The sequence below is a fragment of the Delphinapterus leucas genome, chromosome X, assembly GCF_059928025.1.
Source record: "Delphinapterus leucas isolate spDelLeu-1000000601 "Yukka" chromosome X, BTC_Dleu_Yukka2, whole genome shotgun sequence".
Lineage (NCBI taxonomy): Eukaryota > Metazoa > Chordata > Mammalia > Artiodactyla > Monodontidae > Delphinapterus > Delphinapterus leucas.
The window spans coordinates 88,503,882-88,524,676 of record NC_143150.1 but is presented as its reverse complement, the minus strand read 5'-3'; the positions used below and the strand labels follow the sequence as shown (position 1 = coordinate 88,524,676).

The window sequence follows — 20,795 nt, the reverse complement described above, 5'->3', positions numbered from 1 at the left end:
TTTATACCCTAGGGAAAGGAATGGGACTGAAATTCACTGAGAACCTATTATGTTAAAGGCATTTTACATAAATTGCCTCACTTAATCATAATCCTACTATATAGGGACTATTATTTCCCATGTGACAGAACCAGGAAGTAGCATACATGTGTCTATCTGATTCTAAAACAAAAACTTCTAAATTCACCAAGCTGCCCCTTTAAGAAGCCTTATTTTAAACCTAAATTATGACCTATCCAATACTGAGTCAGTGACAATGTGTCTATTGTATAAGACATTATTTAACATGTCACCTCTTACCTAGGTACATGGGAAGGCATGGCTTAGTCTTATGTAGCAGCAGGTAATATAATAAATCAATGGGATCCTATATAACTTCACCCTTACTAACTCAAAATCTTTCCCCCTAAGTATTCTCTCCTCAGGATAAATCATTTGCATATAGAGCAGGAGAACAATGGAAAAATTAAAGATGGCTTCTGTGTTTCTGGCTTGGTTGACTAAGGGCATGGTGGTCCCAGTCACTGAGATAAGGAGCTTGTGAGGAGAAGAAGATGATGCATTAGGCTTTGAGCATGTTGCGTGTGAAATGCTTCTGAGACATCTAAGTATAAATGTCTAATAGAAGTTGGTTATAGGGGTCTGGGGCATTAGAGATCTAGTCATCCACACACAGATGATCATTGAAACTCGGGGACCGGGTGAGATTTTCCATGGTATATTGATGAAATTAGAAAGGGTAGAACTAGGGGAAACACCAACATTTAAGGGATGGGCAGAGGAAGAGCAGGTGGTAGAGGAACCTCATTTTAAAAAGTGAACAGAGAGACAGAAAAAGAACAAGGAAATGGGGTATCTTGAAAGCAAGAAAGGAGAGTTTCACAAAGAAGGGTGTAATCCAGAGCAGCAATGTCAAACGCCATATGTAAGTCATATATGATAAAGACTAGAAATAACCCATTGACTCTGACAACTAGGAGGTTATACATATATTTTGACAGAGTAGTTTCAGTGGACTTCTGGGAGTCAAATTCAGACTGCAGTGGGTGGAAAGCTAAACGGTAGGTGAAGGTAGGTGAAGTAGAAACAGTGAGTATAGACTCGCCTTTTGAGAGACTGAATATGAACAAAAAGAAGAAGATGGGGCAGAAGCCAGAGGGGGAAGTATGATTACAGGAAGACACAAAATTTTTTCTAATAAAAATAATTAAGATGGAAAAACTTAGGCATGTGTATAGGATAAAGGAAACTAACAGAAAGGGAGAAGTATGAGCTCCAGGAGTAGAAAACAAAGATACAGCAGCAAAATGAAAGGAAGACCTATGGTAAGCTCACCTATAGGTGGATGCTTTGGCAGCAGTAGAATGACTGTCCTTATCTTCCAAATATGTCCTTGTCTTCCTCCTGCTTGTGCCACTCTACTTACCTAGAAAGCTTTTCCCCTCCTGATGGTTTCTTTGTCAAATTCTACCTGTCTTTTAGCTTAGATTCCACCTCCTCTATGAAGTCTTACCCTAACCATCTCTTCTGACGTGCTTTCTCTTTCTCTTGAACTCTAATAGCAATTTCTGTCTGAACGATTCATTTGACAATCACCCTTCACCCTGTGGAATCTCCTTTACGGCTTTCTTTAAGAAAATGTATTGCTAATTAATTTGTCTTATGTGTGTCTTTTCTCCCGTTAGACTGTACACTCCTCAAGGGCAGGCTTCCTGTCTTAGAGTTTGCCACAGCCTCCAGAGTGCCTACCATGGCTGGGAGTAGGATCTCTCTAAATCTATGTGGTTCAGCAGTGGCAGCCTTTTATGAAGGAGGATACAGAAAAACACTGGGTTAGGTAGGCCCTTCGTGTGTATTGAGTCATTTAGTTCTCTCAAAAGCAAATGAGGAGAGTGAGTCTTTCAGAGGTAAAATAAATTTATGCAAGATACATGGGTAGTATGAGATAGTGCCAGGATTTGAACCAAAGGCCCTTTCTCTTATGCCATTCTGCTTCAGTTGTCTGCAAAATTCTGTTCACATGAAACACCTCTTTCCTTGATATTGATAGAGACATGCCTCTATTGAGGCTTTTCTACCAACCAAGTGGTTTCAGCGGCCCCTGCATCTAATAGCAAAGCTCCCTGTGTCTTACCTCCTGACAATCAGCTTGAGGATCCGGAAGGAGCCTTTGATGAGGATGAGGGCCTCTTGGCGGGAGCCATACAATGGTGTGCCATTGATATTCACCAGCTCATCACCAGTCCTCATCTTCTGCGACAAGGCTGCCTTGCCTCCATCTTCAATCTGTGTTGCAGAGGACAAAAAAGAAAGCAGGTGGTGAGGCGATTCCTTCCCCCAAATTCTACTTCCTGGCTCCTCCCAACTTCTGAGCCACAAATAGTCCTGGGGGATGGCACCAAGATGCTCCAGGGAGCAGCTAAGAAGCTGATTATAGGCCATTATTTACTGAAGGCAAAGCTTGGGCAAGCCCTTGAGGAAGAAAACAACACAGATATAATGCAATCTTTGCCCTGGAGGAACCAACAGTCCATTTGGGGAGACAAGTACTTCTAAATAAGAAAATGATGTTAGAAGGAACTCCACAGTGTGGGCATGGAATAGCAAATTGTGCACACAAATTAGAGCCAGAAGAACTAGGATTCAGCAAAATGATCTTTGGCAAGTCCTCCTCTCTTTGGGCAGGTTCTGAAGTCTGACAAACTTGAGTGTGAATCTTGGCTCTAGTACTTCCTAGCTCTGTGACTCCAAGCAAGTTACCTAACATCTCCATGTCTCAATGGCCTCATATGTGAAATACAGATAATAAGCATCCCTACTTCACAGGGTTGTTAGTATGTGAAGGATCTGGGAGCAAGGGGTTGACTCTGAAGACCTTGAAGGTGGCTTCCAGCTCAACCTTCTGTGAGTGGAATTGCAAATCCAAAAGATACAAAGTAACTGATCATTTATCTATATCTCTTCAACAAGTATGTTGTTGACAGTGGGCACTGACCAAATGCTGGGAACATGGGTGTTCACTGTTCCACCATAGCCTACAGTATTTCCATTGGTCAAGGGCAATCTTGGCAGGAATGTAGTCAGGCTGGGGCGTGGGCATTGAAAGCAAAGGAAGAAATAATAGCCACTAGGGTAGGCAAAAGCAAAGCAAAGCAGAATGTTCCCCCAAGGATCCTTACTTACGGCTACTTTTGTATGTGACATTTCTTCTACTACAAAGGTGAGTTCCACCTATTGGAACATCAATTCCATCCATGGTGGTAGGAGTCATCTCATCCATCCATTAATCCATCCTCAAGATTTTGGTTAATTTCTAGTATGCAGGGGACAACGTGCTTAGTGCTAGAGATACAGAAATGAACAAAGTACACATAGCTCCCAGATTCAGGGGTGGGTTACCATCTAAAGTTCACATGTCCATGGAGATGGGCAGGTGAAAAAAGGTCCAACCCACTAATGGAATCAGGAAGAGGTGTTTGTTTGTTTCTCTCAGAAGCAAAAGATTTGAGGATGATTAAACCATACAATTCTTAGGGAAAGGCAGGTTCTAAATGGCGCAACTAAGGGCTGGTCTTTGCTGCAGGTATTTTTACATTTACTTCTACTCTTGTTCCAATCTTTCTTTCAGTCCTTTATAGCATCCCTCCAATCTATCCCCACACCATGTAAGTTAGAATATTGCTGAGCTTTAGGTTGGCCAGCTCATGTGCAATTTGGCAGATGAGACCTCCTGAGTTCAGAAAAATATGTTAATTCAGGATTTTAAAAATCCCATCAAATAAATTGAAATTCTGAGTTAAATCACAGACTGTTATTAAATTTATTGCTGCTAACCCAACAATTTTTTTAAATTAACCTTTGTCTGACAAATCATAGGTTAGCCAAGTGACATTGAATATATATATACCTTTGTTCCAATACCTGGGCCACCACTCAAGACAAAACAAGCCAATATTGGTAAATGGGGAACAACTCTCAGCAAATTAAGTAGGATCACACTCTTATTTCCATTGTCATTATCATTATTACTTCACAGTCACTGCTACCAAAAGAAAAAGAAAAAGAAGAAGAAGCAAAGTGCTGTACTTGAATTTCAGAAGTTCTGTTTGAATGATTCATTCCTTTGGCATCCATGGAAGGCCCTCAGCATCAGGCAGGACTTTCAACAGGCATCATCAGCCATTTGAAAGGGCTTCCTTAGGCTAACAAAGAACCACAAACAAGAGTCTAACTAATGAATGTTAATAGATATTTCCTGTTGATGTACATTAGTCTTAATTCACTCTACCCATTTTTAAATTCATATAACTCAATTATCCATATTACTGTTAACCGTGGCAAGTCTTTCCTTCAATATGTATTGATATTAAGTACCACCTCAGGTTAATTAAGCACTTTGTTACATCAATAAGATTTGTTTATTCTAGACCAGAAAATGAAAGAGGGGTACCTTTTAAACTAAAGTGCTTAATTATGGCTGCAGCAAAAGATCAGGCATTTTGCATTCCCTACTGCCACTTTGTTTGCCACTATCTGAATCCTTGCAGGGACTCTTTCTTGGGCTATAGCCTCAAGCCAATTGTCCATGCCCCTTTTTCTGTTCCATGCCCTTTCTCAGTCACCAGCAGCATCACCTTCAGAACATGAATAATAATAACTCCATTTTAGCACAAGTTTGAGGGTTCGCAGACAACAAACCAGCAAATTATGGCACCAAATCCCAAAGTACAGACAGGTCCAGATCAGGAAATGAAACTCCATTTGGTTGAAGAGCTCTTGGACTATACCCCAAACTAGCCCTTTCCCAAACCCAGGGCATTTACTGAGCTATACAACAGATTCCTTCTTATTCCTCCTAACTTTTGGACTCTTTTAAAAAGTATTGCTTACAGGTCTTCCTCCTCCCCCCTCCACCTCTAGATTCCTGGGATCCAGCATGTCTTCCATTTGTTGTTTGGCATCCTGACAGCCAGTTCTCCAGGTCGATGGCTCAACCACATATTTGTTTATATAGAAGATAAAGCAGCTGTTCATTTTTCTAGCAAGGAAAAGGAATGAAAAGGAAAGGAAAGGGAAGGGAAGGGAGGGGAGGGGAGGGAAAAGGAAGAAGGGAGGGGAGGGGAAGGGAAGAAGGAAGGGAGGGGAAACAATATGTATATTCTCCTATAAAAGATTTTTTTTCCCTTCCCACTGTGCCACTCGTAACTCTGGCTGGGGCACAGAAGAGGTGTTAATCAACAAACATGTTGAGAATAACATGTCCTTCTTGAGAGGGCTGTATAGCATCATTTGATGCTGTCCATTCAGTAAGGCTGGTCAACTTTCCAGCTCTTCCTGAATCAGCCCTTCAGGGTGGCTTTCTTGTTTCATTTGAAGTGTTGTGAGTTCTCAGATTGGACCCAGACGCATTGGAATGTCAGTATAAACACACACCACAAAGCCCAATGTAAACGATGGTTAACTTATGTGTCATTTTGGATTATCCAAGTGATTGCTGGGCTAGCAGTGAGTGGTCCAAGTAATTGAAAATTGATTGCATAAAGGTCATATAGCCAAAAGCCAGCTGTTGCCTGGAAAGTTGGGAAGAGCTGATTGACCTTGGACAAGTCCCTTTCCCCTCTTTTGGCCTCTTTCACCCTTACTGGTAAAACATGGGGGTCTGACTAGATGGTCTCTGATGACCTGTGGAGCTCTGACATTCAGTGACCTGTGTACAGTTAGCAAAGTCATGCATTACCATTCTGCTGACACAGATAATCCCACTGTGCTTTGCCTTCACCTATGTTTCACTCCCTCGAAACTAATCAACATCCATCTCTCATTTCCCTGTGGTCTTTATCCATTGTTTCAGAGTGGTCCATCAAGGTTTGAACACTTATAAAAGCACAGTTGGGACACTGAGAGAAAGAGATTCCTGAAGCCCCATTTTGTGCTAATGAGCTGATGAATTGGAAATTTTTGATGGATCTTCTATGAAGCATGAAGTGCTCTAATAACTGTCAACAAAGTGACAAATTGGCCGCTTGAGAGTAAAGGCAAAGGAAAATGGACCTAACAGTACTTACTGGCTTTCTAGTAGCTTTTATACTAAATAAAAGATACTAGCAGATACTTGCTTGGGTCTCTTGACTAAACTAGGAAATATGAGAAAGTGAAGGAAAGAAAAGTTAAGCCAGGTTTATCTTGGGGGAAAAATGCATCAGCAGGAGACATACCATCTGCAACAATAACCAGCAAGTATTGAATGCTTATTACAATAGTGTAAGAGCAGTATTAAAAGTCAATGGCATGATTGTGAATACCTCTGCTTGCTACAAGAAATTTATTGGAAAAACTAGGCATTAACTGAAATTTTGTTGGCCAGTTCTAGGAGCTTCTGGCCAAATTACGCCACGGCGCATGTTCCGCAGGATGTTCTGGCATTCCACGGGTTCATCTGGTTGGCTGAATCCACAGATGCAAAATCCCATGCATGGGGGGGCCACCTGTAAGGTACTTGAGCTTCCATGGATTTTGGTATCCACGTGGGGGTCCTAGAACCAATCTCTCACGGATACCTAGGGACCACTGTACCCGCCTGTTCTCCTACCTCCACCAGCGTGTCCATTGTCTAAGAAGGCAAATAACATAGTTAATTGTATGAATTGATTTTTTTTTACTACATAAATGGAAAAGGTCCACCTAGAATACAATAGTTATATTGCTTTTTTAAAATAAGTATATCCTCTGAATGTCTTTTTATCACTTTTTGAAAGATTTTCAAGTTTTTAGTAACACTCCAGACACCAATTCAGCAATTTGGCCTTTTCTGGGGAATCAATAGAGAGAAAATGTAGAGATGGAGATAATCTGTCTTTGAGAAGTTTAACTATTAGGAAGTAGGATCATCAAATAATAAAGTCTGTGCTTATTCTGAAACTTAGTTTGACTTGAACAGACCACAAGTTGGGGGCTGTTTCTGATCTGCCCTCTCTTACCCCATTGGTAGCCCTTAGAATCTGATCATGCTAGGAGAGATCAATCAGAGTGACCTGGACAAGGGAGATACAGGCTTTGAAACCTCTGTGATCTCTTTCTTTGCCATGACTTTCAACGGTCTGATCCTGGGTTGCAGACAAACTGCCTGCCCTAACTTGTTTCTTTTAGCAACTTTCTCCCTTTAAAATCCCTCCCAAATTCCAAAGTAGTCTAGATTTGAAAAATAAGAAATTGCTGTTCCTAATTTCATCTTCTCTACCTTACCCCAGCTTCCCAAAAGGCAAAACGGAAAACAAAAACCTCTCTCAAATAAATGAGAATTCAAAAACATCACCCAATTAAAAAGATGTAAGTAGGCATGGTTCTAAATAGTAAGTCCTATATGGAACTAGACTGAGGAGGTGGACACCAAAGGAAAAGATATTCTTTACCTTACCAGCTAAGAATCCTACAAGGGGCTGCCCCAGAATGTTCAGTTCTGTGGATCACGCCCATCGGCTCTCTTGACCTTGGACCAAGGGAGCTATGCTGTGCCCCACAGTATGACCTATCCTTACAGACAGCTCCTTCCTCCCCAGCTGCTTAATTACCATCTATTTTACTAATCCTCACAAGGAAAGCTCTCTAAGCTCCAAATCATTAAATTTCCCCGGGGATTACCCCAAGTCAAATTCTAAGTATCTTTGCCAAAAAGTCAGTCCAGAGCCAAGCTCAGCTCTAGGAACTTGGTAATGAGAAAAGGGATAGGGAGTCAAGAGCACTGTACCCTACATCAGCGACCAAAAGCAAGTCTGTCTTTGCTCCTACCAAGTCAGATCAGTCTTGCTGTCTCCGTAAGTCAGGCAAGGGAGAACAAACACCACTGTGCAAGAGCAAACTCAGAGTTTCTTACATTATCAGCAAATATGCTCATTGGGGTCCTCTTCACACTTTGTCAACTCTAGCCATTTGTTAACACTGAAGTCTTTTGCTGACATTAATGTTATCAGTGTTTGTCAAAAATGTTATTTAGCCTTTGGTGGTTTAGAACAGTAGTCTCCAGGGTGGATTTATATATCCCAGGCTATGCACAAATGATCTACTGGAAAGGGTGATAATGGAAGTTCTGTTTATATTTATCTAATTTTTAAAAAACCAAGCTTTATTAGTATTTAATATTGGTGGTGGTAGATTGTATCATCCATAAATAAAATTATGTATATTGGGGAAACATGCTCAAAACATTTTTACTGATATAAATTTTTACTAAAAATTTTTTGGCCAGATCATAGACTTCAATGAGAGGGCTAAAACCATAAAGCTTTCAGAAGAAAACATAGGAGAATATCTTTATGACCTTGAGGTGGGCAAAGTTTTATGGGAAGGATACAAAAAGCAATAATCATAAAAGATATAGTGTTATATTGGAGTTCATCAAATTAAAAAATAAGTTCATTTAAAATGTCACTGAAAAAGTGAAAAGCCAAGCCACAGATTGGAAACATAGTCATAATACGTATATCTGACAGAGGACTTACATTCAGAATATAAAAAGAAATACAAATCAATTAGAAAAACACAACCAATTGGCAAAAGACTTGAACAGGAACTTCACTAAAAAGGTATGTACATCAATATGAACTCCACATTTCTGGTGGGAGTGTAAAATTGTACAACCACTTTGGAAAACTGTGTACCTAATCTAGCACCTAGAAATTCCACACCTAAGTATCCCCAAGAGAAAGTAGCATATGTGTCCACCAGAAAAAGGACTTGATTATTCATAGCAGCTTTATTCACAATAGACAAAAACTAGGAATAATCCATCAAGACATACCTACACACAAAGTAGCACACTTCATAAAAATAAAGAAAGAACAAACTACTGATACATGCAACGAAATGGATGCCTATGAAAATATTACACTGAAAGAGACCAGACTAAAACAATACATACTGTATGATTCCATTTTATTTAAAGGACAAGAACAGACAAAACTCATCTATGGTGATAAAACTCAGACTAGTAGTTACCTTGAAAGGGTGCACTGACTGTGAAGGCACATGAGCATAACTTTCAGGGGTGCTGGAAATGTTTTACATGTTAATCTGGGAACTGATTACATGGAAATATACACATCTAAAAATTCACTGATGGCTTCCCTGGTGGTGCAGTGGTTGAGAGTCCGCCTGCCAATGCAGGGGACACGGGTTCGTGCCCCGGTCAGGGAGGATCCCACATGCCGCGGAGCGGCTGGGCCCGTGAGCCATGGCCGCTGGGCCTGCGCGTCCGGAGCCTGTGCTCCGCAACGGGAGGGGCCACAGCAGTGAGAGGCCCGCATACCGCAAAAAAAAAAAAAAATTCACTGAGATATGTGTTTTTTATATATATGTATAAAAATATATATATATAAAACATTCCTTAATTTAAGAAAGAATTTTAAAAATTAAGAACTCTACACTATACAGATTATATTTCTGAGGTAGGGCCCAAGGATTGGGCACTATTTTCACATACTCATAGCTTTAATCAAGGCAAAAACATCTCACTTAAAGGGTAAGTCTTTACAATAGGCCTATAATTTACGAATTTGCCCATTGTTCCACTGGGCTTTGCGACAGTATTCATCTGCTCTTCTTCCCACACCCACCCTTCCAATAAGGTGGATGATTTATGTAGGAAATAAAAATGAAGACAAACATTTTGTTTTCCTTACCTGCCAACTGGTAAAGATGAAAAGTGTTTTTTTTAAATCACCAGCCAGTTTCTATCTTGACATATCATAAAACCGGAATCAATCCCTCATCTAATCTTGGAGCCATCCACTTCTGTTCCTCCTGTCTCTCCCAGATACCTCTCTTTGTCATGGTCCCTAGGGTTCCTGCTACCCACTCTGAGAAGCAGAACTTTAGGTCAGGCCATTGTCACAGAGGCAACAATCTCTTATTCAGGTATCTTTACTGCTTCCTACTGGATTACCTATGCTTCTTAGCTGTCTAATAAGCTATGAATTTCAGTGGTACAAGTGAGCAAAGAACCTTGTAAAGCTGATGTGGTAGAGAGAGTTCAGGGAGGACCGGGGTTGAAGAAACTTAACAAAAGGATATGGTAGCATGTTAAGGACTTTGCTCCTGACTTCTAGAAGCAGTTACCAGCAAGAGTTCACTGTATACAACCATGATATAAGCTCCCTTGTATAGGGTTAAAACATAAGTCTAAAACAAACCAGAAAGTCCATGATGCCACCCAGCATTAAGAGAGTACAGTATGCAGATCTAGCTGCTGAGCCCAGGGGGCTGAAAAGACAAAACAGTCTTTTATATACCACCTAATATAAAAACACTGTAAATAGGACACATTAACATATTGGCATTTATGAACTGTGCATGAATGCTTGTAAGAAATGCCCAAATTAAAAATAAAAGTGGGTGTTACTTTTATCACCAGATTACTACACAGAGATGGAAATTATTCTTCTTGGATTAATATAATCTTTCTTTCTCTAGTACCAACCTATTTTTGATGTTAAAACTATTCTTCAAGTTGATCAAAAGTGTCTTTTTAACTTTCCAGCTGAATGTGAATGGGTTAGATACAGCCTTCCAGCCCAAGAGAATGTGATTAACTATCTAGAATCTGAACCATCCCATAGCCAAGTTCACTCAATAACTCACTTCTGGTTCCCTGAAGCCATTTATTTATAACCCATTATGCAAAAAGCTAAAGACAGTTTCTAAAGAGTGCACATACCCCACATTAGTCATTTCTGACTAGAAAAAGACCAAAGGACTAACACCCTTCAGGGAACGGACAAAAGGCTGCCTCTGGAAACCACTAGGCCAGCTCTACCGCCTGGAACCCACTTGTCCAGCTTCCTAGGCACCCGTGTGCCCTCTACCAGACGTGGACCAAGGGGTTGCAGCGGGGTGGGGGGGCAATGGGGGGCTTGCTTCCTATTGCCCACAGCTGGGCCCCTGCATTCTGCTCCCAGAACATTGTTTGCCTCTGCCCAGGTCCCCTTCCCCCAGCAGTGATTTGAATCTTTGGTCTTCACTTAGCCCTTGGAACAGTATTAGATAAAGAGGGGGGAAAAGAGGCATTTAATTTCCTCTCATCCTTCTGCATAACTGCTACCAAAGCAAACAACTCCCACAGAAATAACCTACCAAGGTATATATACATGTTGCAAAGGGAATAACAGTACCATTCCTTACTGACCCTAGGACAGATCCAATTTTAAATTAAACCGGCACACTTGCCGCTGCTTTCACACAGTGCTGCAAATCTGGGAACAAGTAAGCCACCCATACTGTTGTGTTCCAAGCTACTGTCCTGTTCACGTGGTGGCTGAGAAGTGACATACCATCTCTTTTCCGCTCAGTGAGATGCGTCAATAACAGAAAACAAAACTGAGTTTCCACAAATGAAAAAACTTAAAGGGAGAGAAAATGTACTCAATTGTTCGTGTGTTAGTGTTGGATAGGGACTCTTACATCAGAGCGCATTTCCCTTTGCAATGCCAGGATTTGTTGGGGAAGAAAATAAGGAGGAAATAATGGGCATTTGAGTTCAAGGTCTGAGGAATCAACAAGGGTAAAGCAGTACAGAAGCCTTTCTCCTGATTAGCAGGCTTGCTTTTCAGGTTAAGGCTCGATGAAAAGAAATAACCAAACTTTTGCCTCCTGCCCTACTCACTCCCCCACTTAAGATTTTAAACACAAAGGCAGAGCCCTGCCCCTTCCCCTATAATGGTTGACCCTTCTGACAGTGGACTCCACAAACCTAGGCACTGAGGGTGTTTCTCATAGCCAAGGTCGCTCTGGTGCTTTTCCTCCTCCCTCCAAGCTTTCTCCAGCCCTCCCTAACCATTTCCCTTGTGTACACACTCACTCTTCCATCCCCACCTCTCTCTCCCCCAAGAATTTGAGCTTTCATTCTCTGTTTTAACCCCCACATCCACCCCCCTCCACCAGTGCCTCTTCCTGGGTTTCTTATGGGTAAATATCAAGCAGCCCTATCATTAACATCTGGCACTTATGTTTACTAATTGAATCAGAGAGACCAAGGAATGATTCTTACAGTGTAAATAGCAGCAGATTAGAAGCCCTACACAGTCTGGCTATGTCTGCCTTTCTGGTCTCATTTCCTACATGTACTGCAGTCATACCAAACTTTCTGTTCTTCAGAGAGGTCAAGCCAATCCTCACCTCAGGACCTCTGCATTTGCTGTTCTCTCGGTTGAGAACATTCTTTCTTAGATCTTTATGTAGCTCCTTTCATCATTCAGTTATCAGCTCAAATGCCACCTCCTCAGAGAGGCCTTTCCTGACCACCAATATCAAGTAGATTCCTTCTTTGTTTCCCCCACCCCAATCCCCATCATTCTCCATCACGTTACCTTGTTTTATTTTCTTCACAGAATTTATCATTTTGCATTATTTTATTTATTCCTATATGTGTTTACTTTCTGTCAGGATACTTGCATTATAGTGGGAGAGATGTCAGACAATGTCTTTTTACAGTTCTATCACTGGACCTAGGAAAACAAACGTCTGTATTGAGTACATAGTATTTGCTCAATAACTGTTGAAATTAGAATTAGAAGGGACCTCAGGATATCACCCCACTCATTTGCTTGATTCTGGACAAATAACATTATTTTCACTTTTCCGATCATGTAACTGAGTTTCAGGGATGTTACGTGACTTGCCCAAGATAGAGAATCTGTTAGGCTTCAGATATTTTCTTCTGCAAGGTTTTGTGACAAAGCAGTTTTGTTCTCCATGGGTATATTGCTAGTCATGATCCTTAACTAGAAACGCAGAGTTCTGGTTAAAGAGGCACTTTAGGTTTCCAAGCCTTTTAAAAAGCATTGTTATTATTGGCTCAGAATTATTATCCTTTGAGCTAAACATCTCCTCTTTTTCTTTTTTAAATAGATCTTTATTGGAGTATAATTGCTTCACAATACTGTGTTAGTTTCTGTTGTACACCAAAGTGAATCAGCCATATGCATACATATGTCCCCATATCCCCTCCCTCTTGAGCCTCCCTCCCACCCTCCCTATTCCACCCCTCTAGGTGGTCACAAAGCACCGAGCTGATCTCCCTGTGCTATGCTACTGCTTCCCACTAGCTAACTGTTTTACATTCGGTAGTGTATATATGTAGATGCTACTCTCACTTCGCCCCAGCTTCCCCCTCTCACCCCATGTCCTCAAGTCCATTCTCTATGTCTACATCTTTATTCCTGTCCTGCAATAGGTTCATCAGTACCATCTCCTCTTCTTGGTGAGTGCCCAGAGGTGAATGCTAGACTCTTAATTTGGTGGGAGGAATGAAACTTTTAAGTAAATTTAGGTGCATGGCAACAATACCTTGTATCCATATATGATTCTGCTTAGTTTGTAACATTTCCAGCCTTAGGAAGTTAATTTAAAACACACACAAGCCCTCACAAACAGACGTGAACACTGAGAGATTTAACTGCTCCCAGCATCTGGGAATTCAAAGTAACATCTACTCCACCTTCCTGTGTACAGAAATTACAACAGGCTCTTTCAGTCTACCATCCCTGGAAATTTTAAGAGCAAATCCAGACGATGGGCATAAACCAAATTCTAATTTGATTTAGTGCTTAGTTAACCAATTCCCTCAGACCCCTAAAAAGGTGTGTGTATGGGACCCTCACCAATGTTTGAATGTAAGTTAGCCCTGACCCAATTTCATGTGACTATAGTTCCCTCCTTAAAGGCCATTTGTTCAGTGTTTAACTAAGTGTGATTTAGTGTTTATACTTTTGTGAGGTTTTTCATATAAACATATTCACAAGTCTGAAAAAAATCCTTTGTGAAGCCAGGATTCCTGATTTGGGTTTTAGAAAATATGGCCGTCATGATATGAGTTTTAAAAAGTTTAAATATCTGTAGTATGCATTCAGCACTAATGGATAATAAGTGATAGGGAAGTTTTGTCAGGTCTGATTCAGATTACCTGTGGCTGCTGTGAATTATATGGAATTACAAAGAGTTTAATGGTTCTCTGGCAATTTGCCTTGGCTCAGTGCCAAGGCAGCTAATGCTTCAATCAAGCTGTTCTCTCCACCCCCACCCCAAGACAATTTCTGTTCCTAAGTCTTTAGTGTATCTGTGATGAAGCCTTCAATGACACCCTCATACAAATGCCAACTTTTTATTTTTTTCTCTGTCACTTTCTCTTCCTTCTTTATGGCTGGGTATATTAACTGCTCCTATAGCTTTGTTGAGACAAACTGCCTGGCTAGCATTTATGAAAAGGAGAGCTTTTAAGGTTTTATTAAAAAGGAGGGGCCAAGAGTGAGAAGATGAGAACAGGACAAGTATCAGTTGGCCCTATGCTTTTCCTGTGCAGCGCCATCAGCTAGATCTATTTCATTCTGATCAGCAGAGGCCCTGAACCCACCCTACAGCGTGACCTAAAACAGCACATGAACAGCTCAGTAATGCATCCCACCGAAGGCATGTAACCCCCCTGACAAAGAGAGTCGTTTCATGTGGCAAGTTACCCTCCTCTCTTTAAGAACCAAACTGGCCCTGAGGCTGGGATTCTGCCACAGATCTGGCATCACTTTCACAGAGTTGGTGCAGTGGACAAAGGCCAAGTACACAAACAGAGGCCAGACAAGTCCTCCGCAAACTTGCAAAAAAAGGCATGCCCAACTCTGAGGTGCAATCATCCGGTAGATAGCAAACATTCCAGATCCAATCTCTCTCACAGATCCCTGTTCACCTCTGTCCCCCCAGCCTCTCCTAAACCTCACGTGGAGCTTCGGCACTAGCACCTCCTGCTCTTTGGCTATGTGATTCCTAGACCCTTTGCCCAACTGATTCCAAAGTCACATTTACTGGCCACACTAAGGAGAAAGCTTATTTTAAGAGACTAGCTGCCATAGAACCAGCAGGAGGGAAGGGCAGAAACCACAGGATTCCTACTCTGTGCTGATTGCCACTAACTCATTTCAGCTGCTAAGGGGAGGCCCTGTTGGGGGAGCTGGGAGAGGAAATGGGTTCCATGTACAGTCCACTTTAAATTGTTCACAATTGTGTGCTCGAAAATAGTCTCTACTAAACATTTAGCATGGCCATTAGCACAAGTCATAAAGCTTTAGGCTTTGCTGCACTGTTGGTCCAAACTGCCTAAGCTGCTTCCCCATGGCAAAGATGATTAAACGGTTGGCAAGTCAGATACATGCAGGAAGGATAAAGGAGCTCCAAGGATGGTTAAACCTGGGCCCAGGAAAGATGGTTTAATGACTTTTAAGCCATAAAGAATGTACAGGGTGAGGACCAGCTGTTCTCAATTTTGATTGTAAGCAGAACAAGGGAAGAGAAACTGAAATCACAATGAGAGGGACTGATGTTAGCAAGAAGGAAGAACTTCCTGCCAGAGAAAGTAGGTAAATATTAGACTGAGTGGTTGGTCAATGAAGGATGTGGAATTTCCTTCTTTGGAGTGGCTCTTCTGTCTGGGCTATTTCTGTGTGGTCCTTCCAGAGGGCGGGGGAAGGAGGAGAGAGAGGCAGCCAGAGGTCCAATTCAGTCCCTCTCAGCACTCAGAATCTCATATTCATAACATTCAAGGATCTGTAACAGGGATCACTGAGAGACGCTTGTCAAAAAAAGAGCAACAAGCAGCTTGTTGCTGATCTCAGATGTTTAGATTTACCCCAATTCTTTAGCCCTTTCTATGAGCCAAGCTTTATGCCCTGGCCGCCATAATCTCAAGAAAGAAGGGGAAGACTTGCTTTTGGCTCCCCAGGGCACCTAAGCCATGCATATGGGAACAATACTTTTTGAACCCAGAGCAGGACATGGTCTGCCAATTATATTTATGGGGACAAAAGGATATAATATGTGAAATCAGAGCTGTCCTAGGAAATCTGGTACGTATGGTCTCCGTAGCCACATATTATCTCTTTCTAAGGGTCCCAACACAGGAGGGAGTGAAAACTGTGCCATGTGGTTTAAGGCCTGGGTTCTTTCCTTGTCTGCAGCAAGATCAGTTAGGAGTGTGAAGAAGCCAGGGTCATAATAAGCCCAGTACAAACTGAAATCCCTGCTGTGGAGGTTGGAGGAAGAAGTAATGTGTATGCCTTCTCCAGTATCCCCTGCCAATTCTAAAACTTAGTAGGAACAAGCACACCCTATACGGTAGTGTAGTGTAGGGTGTGCCTGTTCCTATTTATTGTGTCCAACTATAAACAATAGCATAAGGTTATAGAGGGGAATAATGCAGTCTTGTACAAGAGATCCTATTCATTCATTCATTCAAGCAGTGGTCCTCAAAGTGTGGTCCCTGAACCAGCAGCACCAGGGTCTCCTGGGAGCTTGTTAAAAATGCCGATATTCCGAACCCACTGTGGGTGTACTGAATCATGAACTCTGAGGGTGGGCCCCAGCCATTTGTGTTTCAATCCCTCAGGGTGATTCTGATAAACTCTAAATTGTGAAAATTCCTGGATCAGAAGTCCTAGAGGTGATGATCCCATTGCCCACCAGCAACAGTACTATTAACCAAAAGGACCAAAGCCACAGGCATGTTTGGTAGGCCCATCAATATCTCTGCCAGTTCAGCCTAAATGCCTTTCACAATCCCCAGATCATAGAATAGCCTGACTCTTACTACATACCAAATTACTCGAAGCCTGGGTTTCAAGGAGGTAACCCTGCTTATCTGTTCCAATAGGCCTCTTTCAAATAGGGCAAAGGACCTTCGGGTTTCTCATTTAGATCCTACTCAGGCACACACATTCCTTTGGGTGTCCTATGTATATTTCAACCCTTAGCCCTGATCTGAGTTTCAAGGAACTGACTAGAGTTCACTTTGACGTCCAAACTGGGAATGTTTTATCTTTAGCAGCATTACTTTTACTTTTAAAAAAACACAGATGAAAGAGTCCCTGCTGAAAAGAGCAGGCCCTTATACATTACTGACATTAAATTACAATAAAATAAAACAAATTATTCATTGTTTCACTTCAGTTTAAACTGATAAAGTTAATAGCCATAACCAACTGGCAAACTTTCACAAATGTTTGCTTGAAAGGAGAAGAAGTGCTTCCAGGTGAAATTTATCAAAGTAAAGGGACCTGAGGACCAAATCCTGTTAAGTGCCACCTGGTTCACTCCCAGAGCATCAGTCAATGAAGGAAAAGCAATCTCAACACATCCTCCCAGTTAGAATCATTGACGTCTACCTTTCAGTGGAGTTGCTGGTTCAGTTAAGGAAGCTGTACAGCACAGTTAAAAGCAATATATGTGAAGAAAATTTCTGTGTTGATGATAACGTTCTATATATTGATAGGGGTTTGGGATACACAGGTGCAAAGTGTGTCAAAACTCACCCAATGGTACACTGGAGATTTGTATATCTCATTGTATGTAAATGTTACCTCAAAAGAAAAAAAGAGGAGATTGGTTCAAGATGGCAGAGTAGAAGGACGTGCGCTAACTCCCTCTTGGGAGAGCACCGGAATCACAACTAACTGCTGAACAGTCATCAACAGGAAGACACTGGAACTCACCAAAAAAGATACCCCACATCCAAAGACAAAGGAGAAGCCACAATGAGACAGTAGGAGGGGCACAATCACAATAAAATCAAATCCCATAACTGCTGGGTGGGTGACTCAAACTGGAGAACACATACCACAGAAGTCCACCCACTGGAGTGAAGGTTCTGAGCCCCACATCAGGCTTCCCAACCTGGGGGTCCAGCAAAAAGAAGAGGAATTCCTAGAGAATCAGACTTTGAAGGCTAACGGGATTTGATTGCAGGACTTTGACAGGACTGGGGGAAACAGAGACTCCACTCTTGGAGGCCACACACAAAGTAGTGTGTGCATCGGGACCCAGGGTAAGGAGCAGTGACCCCATAGGAGACTGAGCCAGACCTACCTGCTAGTGTTGGAGGGTCTCCTGCAGAGGCGGGGGTGGCTGTGGCTCACCGTGAGGACAAGCACACTGGCAGAAGAAATTCTGGGAAATACTCCTTGGCATGAGCCCTCCCAGACTCCGCCATTAACCCCACCAAAGAGCCGGGTAGGCTCCAGTGTTGGGTAACCTCAGGCCAAAAAACCAACAGCGAGGTAACCCAGGCACACCCATCAGCAGACAAACAGATTAAAGTTTTACTGAGCTCTGCCCACCAGAGCAACACCCAGCTCTACCCACCACCAGTCCCACGCACCAGGAAACATGCACAAGCCTATTACATAGCCTCATCCACCAGAGGGCAGACAGCAGAAGCAAGAAGAACTACAGTTCTGCAGCCTGTGGAACAAAAACCACATTCACAGAAAGACAGAAAACATGAAAAGGCAGAGGGCTATGTACCAGATGAAGGAACAAGATATAACCCCAGAAAAACAACTAAATGAAGTGGAGATAGGAAGGCTTCCAGAGAAAGAATTCAGAATAATGATAGTGAAGATGATGCAGGACCTCAGAAAAAGAACAGAGGCAAAGATCGAGAAGATGCAAGAAATGTTTAACAAAGACCTGGAAGAATTAAAGAACAGACACCTAGAAGAATTAAAGAACACACAAACAGAGATGAACAATACTATAACTGAAATGAAAAATAGACTAGAAGGAATCAATAGCAGAATAACTGAGGCAGAAGAACAGATAAGTGACCTGGAAGACAGAATGGTGGAATTCACTGCCGTGGATAAGAAAAAAGAATGAAAAAAAATGAAGACAGCCTAAGAGACCTCTGGGACAACATCGAACGCAACAACATTTGCATTATAGGGGTCCCAGAAGGAGCGCAGAGAGAGAAAGGACACAAGAAAATATTTGAAGAGATTATAGTCGAAAACTTCCCTATCATGAGAAAGGAAATAGTTACCCAAGTCCAGGAAGTGCAGAGAGTCCCAGGCAGAATAAAACCAAGGAGAAACATGCTGAGACATATAGTAATCAAATTGACAAAAATTAAAGACAAAGAAAAATTATTGAAAGCAACAAGAGAAAAACGACAAATAACATACAAGAGAACTTCCATAAGGTTAAGAGCTGATTTCTCAGCAGAAACTCTACAAGCCAGAAGGGAGTAGCATGATATATTTAAAGTGATGAAAGGGAAGAACCTACAACCAAGATTGCACTACCCAGCAAGTATCTCATTCAGATTTCATGGAGAAATTAAAACCTTTACAGACAAGCAAAAGCTAAGAGAATTCAGCACCACCAAACCAGCTCTATAACAAATGGTAAAGGAACTTCTCTAAGTGGAAACACAAGAGAAGAAAAGGACCTACAAAAATAAACCCATAACAATTAAGAAAATGGTAACAGGACCATACATATCGATAATTACCTTAAACGTGAATGGATTAAATGCTCCAACCAAAAGACACAGGCTTGCTGAATGGATACAAAAACAAGATCCATATATATGCTGTCTACAAGAGACACACTTCAGACCTAGACTGAAAGTGAGGGGATGGAAAAAGACATTCCATGCAAATGGAAATTAAAAGAAAGCTGGAGTAGCAATACTCATACCAGATAAAATAGACTTTAAAATAAAGACTATTACAAGAGACAAAGAAGGACTACATAATGATCAAGGGACCAATCCAAGCAGAATATATACCAAATATAAATATTTATGCACCCAACATAGGAGCACCTCAATACATAAGGCAACTGCTAACAGCTATAAAAGAGGAAATTGACAGTAACACAGTGATAGTGGTGGACTTTAACACCTCACTTACACCAATGGACAGATCATCCAAACAGAAAATTAATTAGGAAACACAAGCTTTAAATGACACGACAGACCAGAGAGATTTAATTGATATTTATAGGACATTCCATCCAAAAACAGCAGATTACACTTTCTTCTCAACTGCACATGGAACATTCTCCAGGATAGATCACATCCTTGGTCACAAATCAAGCCTCAGTAATTTTAAGAAAATTGAAATCATATCAAGCATCTTTTCTGACCACAATGCTATGAGATTAGAAATCAATTACAGGGAAAAAAAAACACAGATACATGGAGGCTAAACAATATGTTAGTAAATAACCAAGAGATCACTGAAGAAATCAAAGAGTAAATCAAAAAATAACTAGAGACAAATGACAATGAAAACATGATGATCCAAAACCTCTGGGATCTAGCAAAAGCAGTGCTAAGAGGGAAGTTTATAGCAATACGAGCCTACCTCAAGAAACAAGAAAAATCTCAAATAAAGAATCTAACCTTACACCTAAAGGACCTACAGAAAGAAGAACAAACAAAACCCAAAGTTAGTAGAAGGAAAGAAATCATAAAGATCAGAGAAGAAATAAATGTAATAGAAACAAAGAAAACAATAGCAAAGATCAATAAAACTGAAAGCTGGTTCTTTGAGGAGATAAACAAAATGGATGAACCATTAGCCAGACTCATCAAGAAAAAGAGGGAGAGGACTCAAATCAATAAAATTAGAAATGAAAAAGGAGAAGTTACAACAGACACCACAGAAATACAAAGCATCCTAAGATACTACTACAAGCAACCCTATGCCAATAAAATGGACAACCTGGAAGAAATGGACAAATTCTTAGAAAGGTATAACCTTCCAAGACTGAACCAGGAAGAAATAGAAAATATGAACAGACCAATCACAAGTAATGAAATTCAAACTGTGATTAAAAATCTTCCAACAAACAAAAGTCCAGGACTAGATGGCTTCACAGGTGAATTCTATCAAACATTTAGAGAAGAGCTAAAACCGATGCTGCTCAAAATCTTGCAAAAAACTGCAGAGGAAGGAACACTCCCAAACTCATTCTATGAG

At 41.2% G+C, this 20,795-nt stretch overlaps 1 protein-coding gene across 5 annotated transcripts in view; it reads right to left on the bottom strand.

The window, feature by feature from the left end:
* Nucleotides 1-20,795, bottom strand: part of SHROOM4 (shroom family member 4) — a 219,777-nt gene that overhangs the window by 111,081 nt on the left and 87,901 nt on the right. For 2 of the 5 annotated variants that reach the window (XM_089904540.1, XM_089904545.1), the window contains 2 exons: nt 3,184-20,795; nt 2,135-2,286 (listed from right to left, as the gene is read on the bottom strand). The exon at nt 3,184-20,795 is cut by the window's right edge. In XM_089904540.1, the coding sequence (XP_089760666.1) occupies nt 2,135-2,286; nt 3,184-3,204 (173 nt within the window). In that variant the 5' untranslated portion in view covers nt 3,205-20,795. The remainder of the gene's footprint in view (nt 1-2,134; nt 2,287-3,183) is intronic. The other 3 variants (XM_089904541.1, XM_089904542.1, XM_089904543.1) reach the window with 3 other exon arrangements.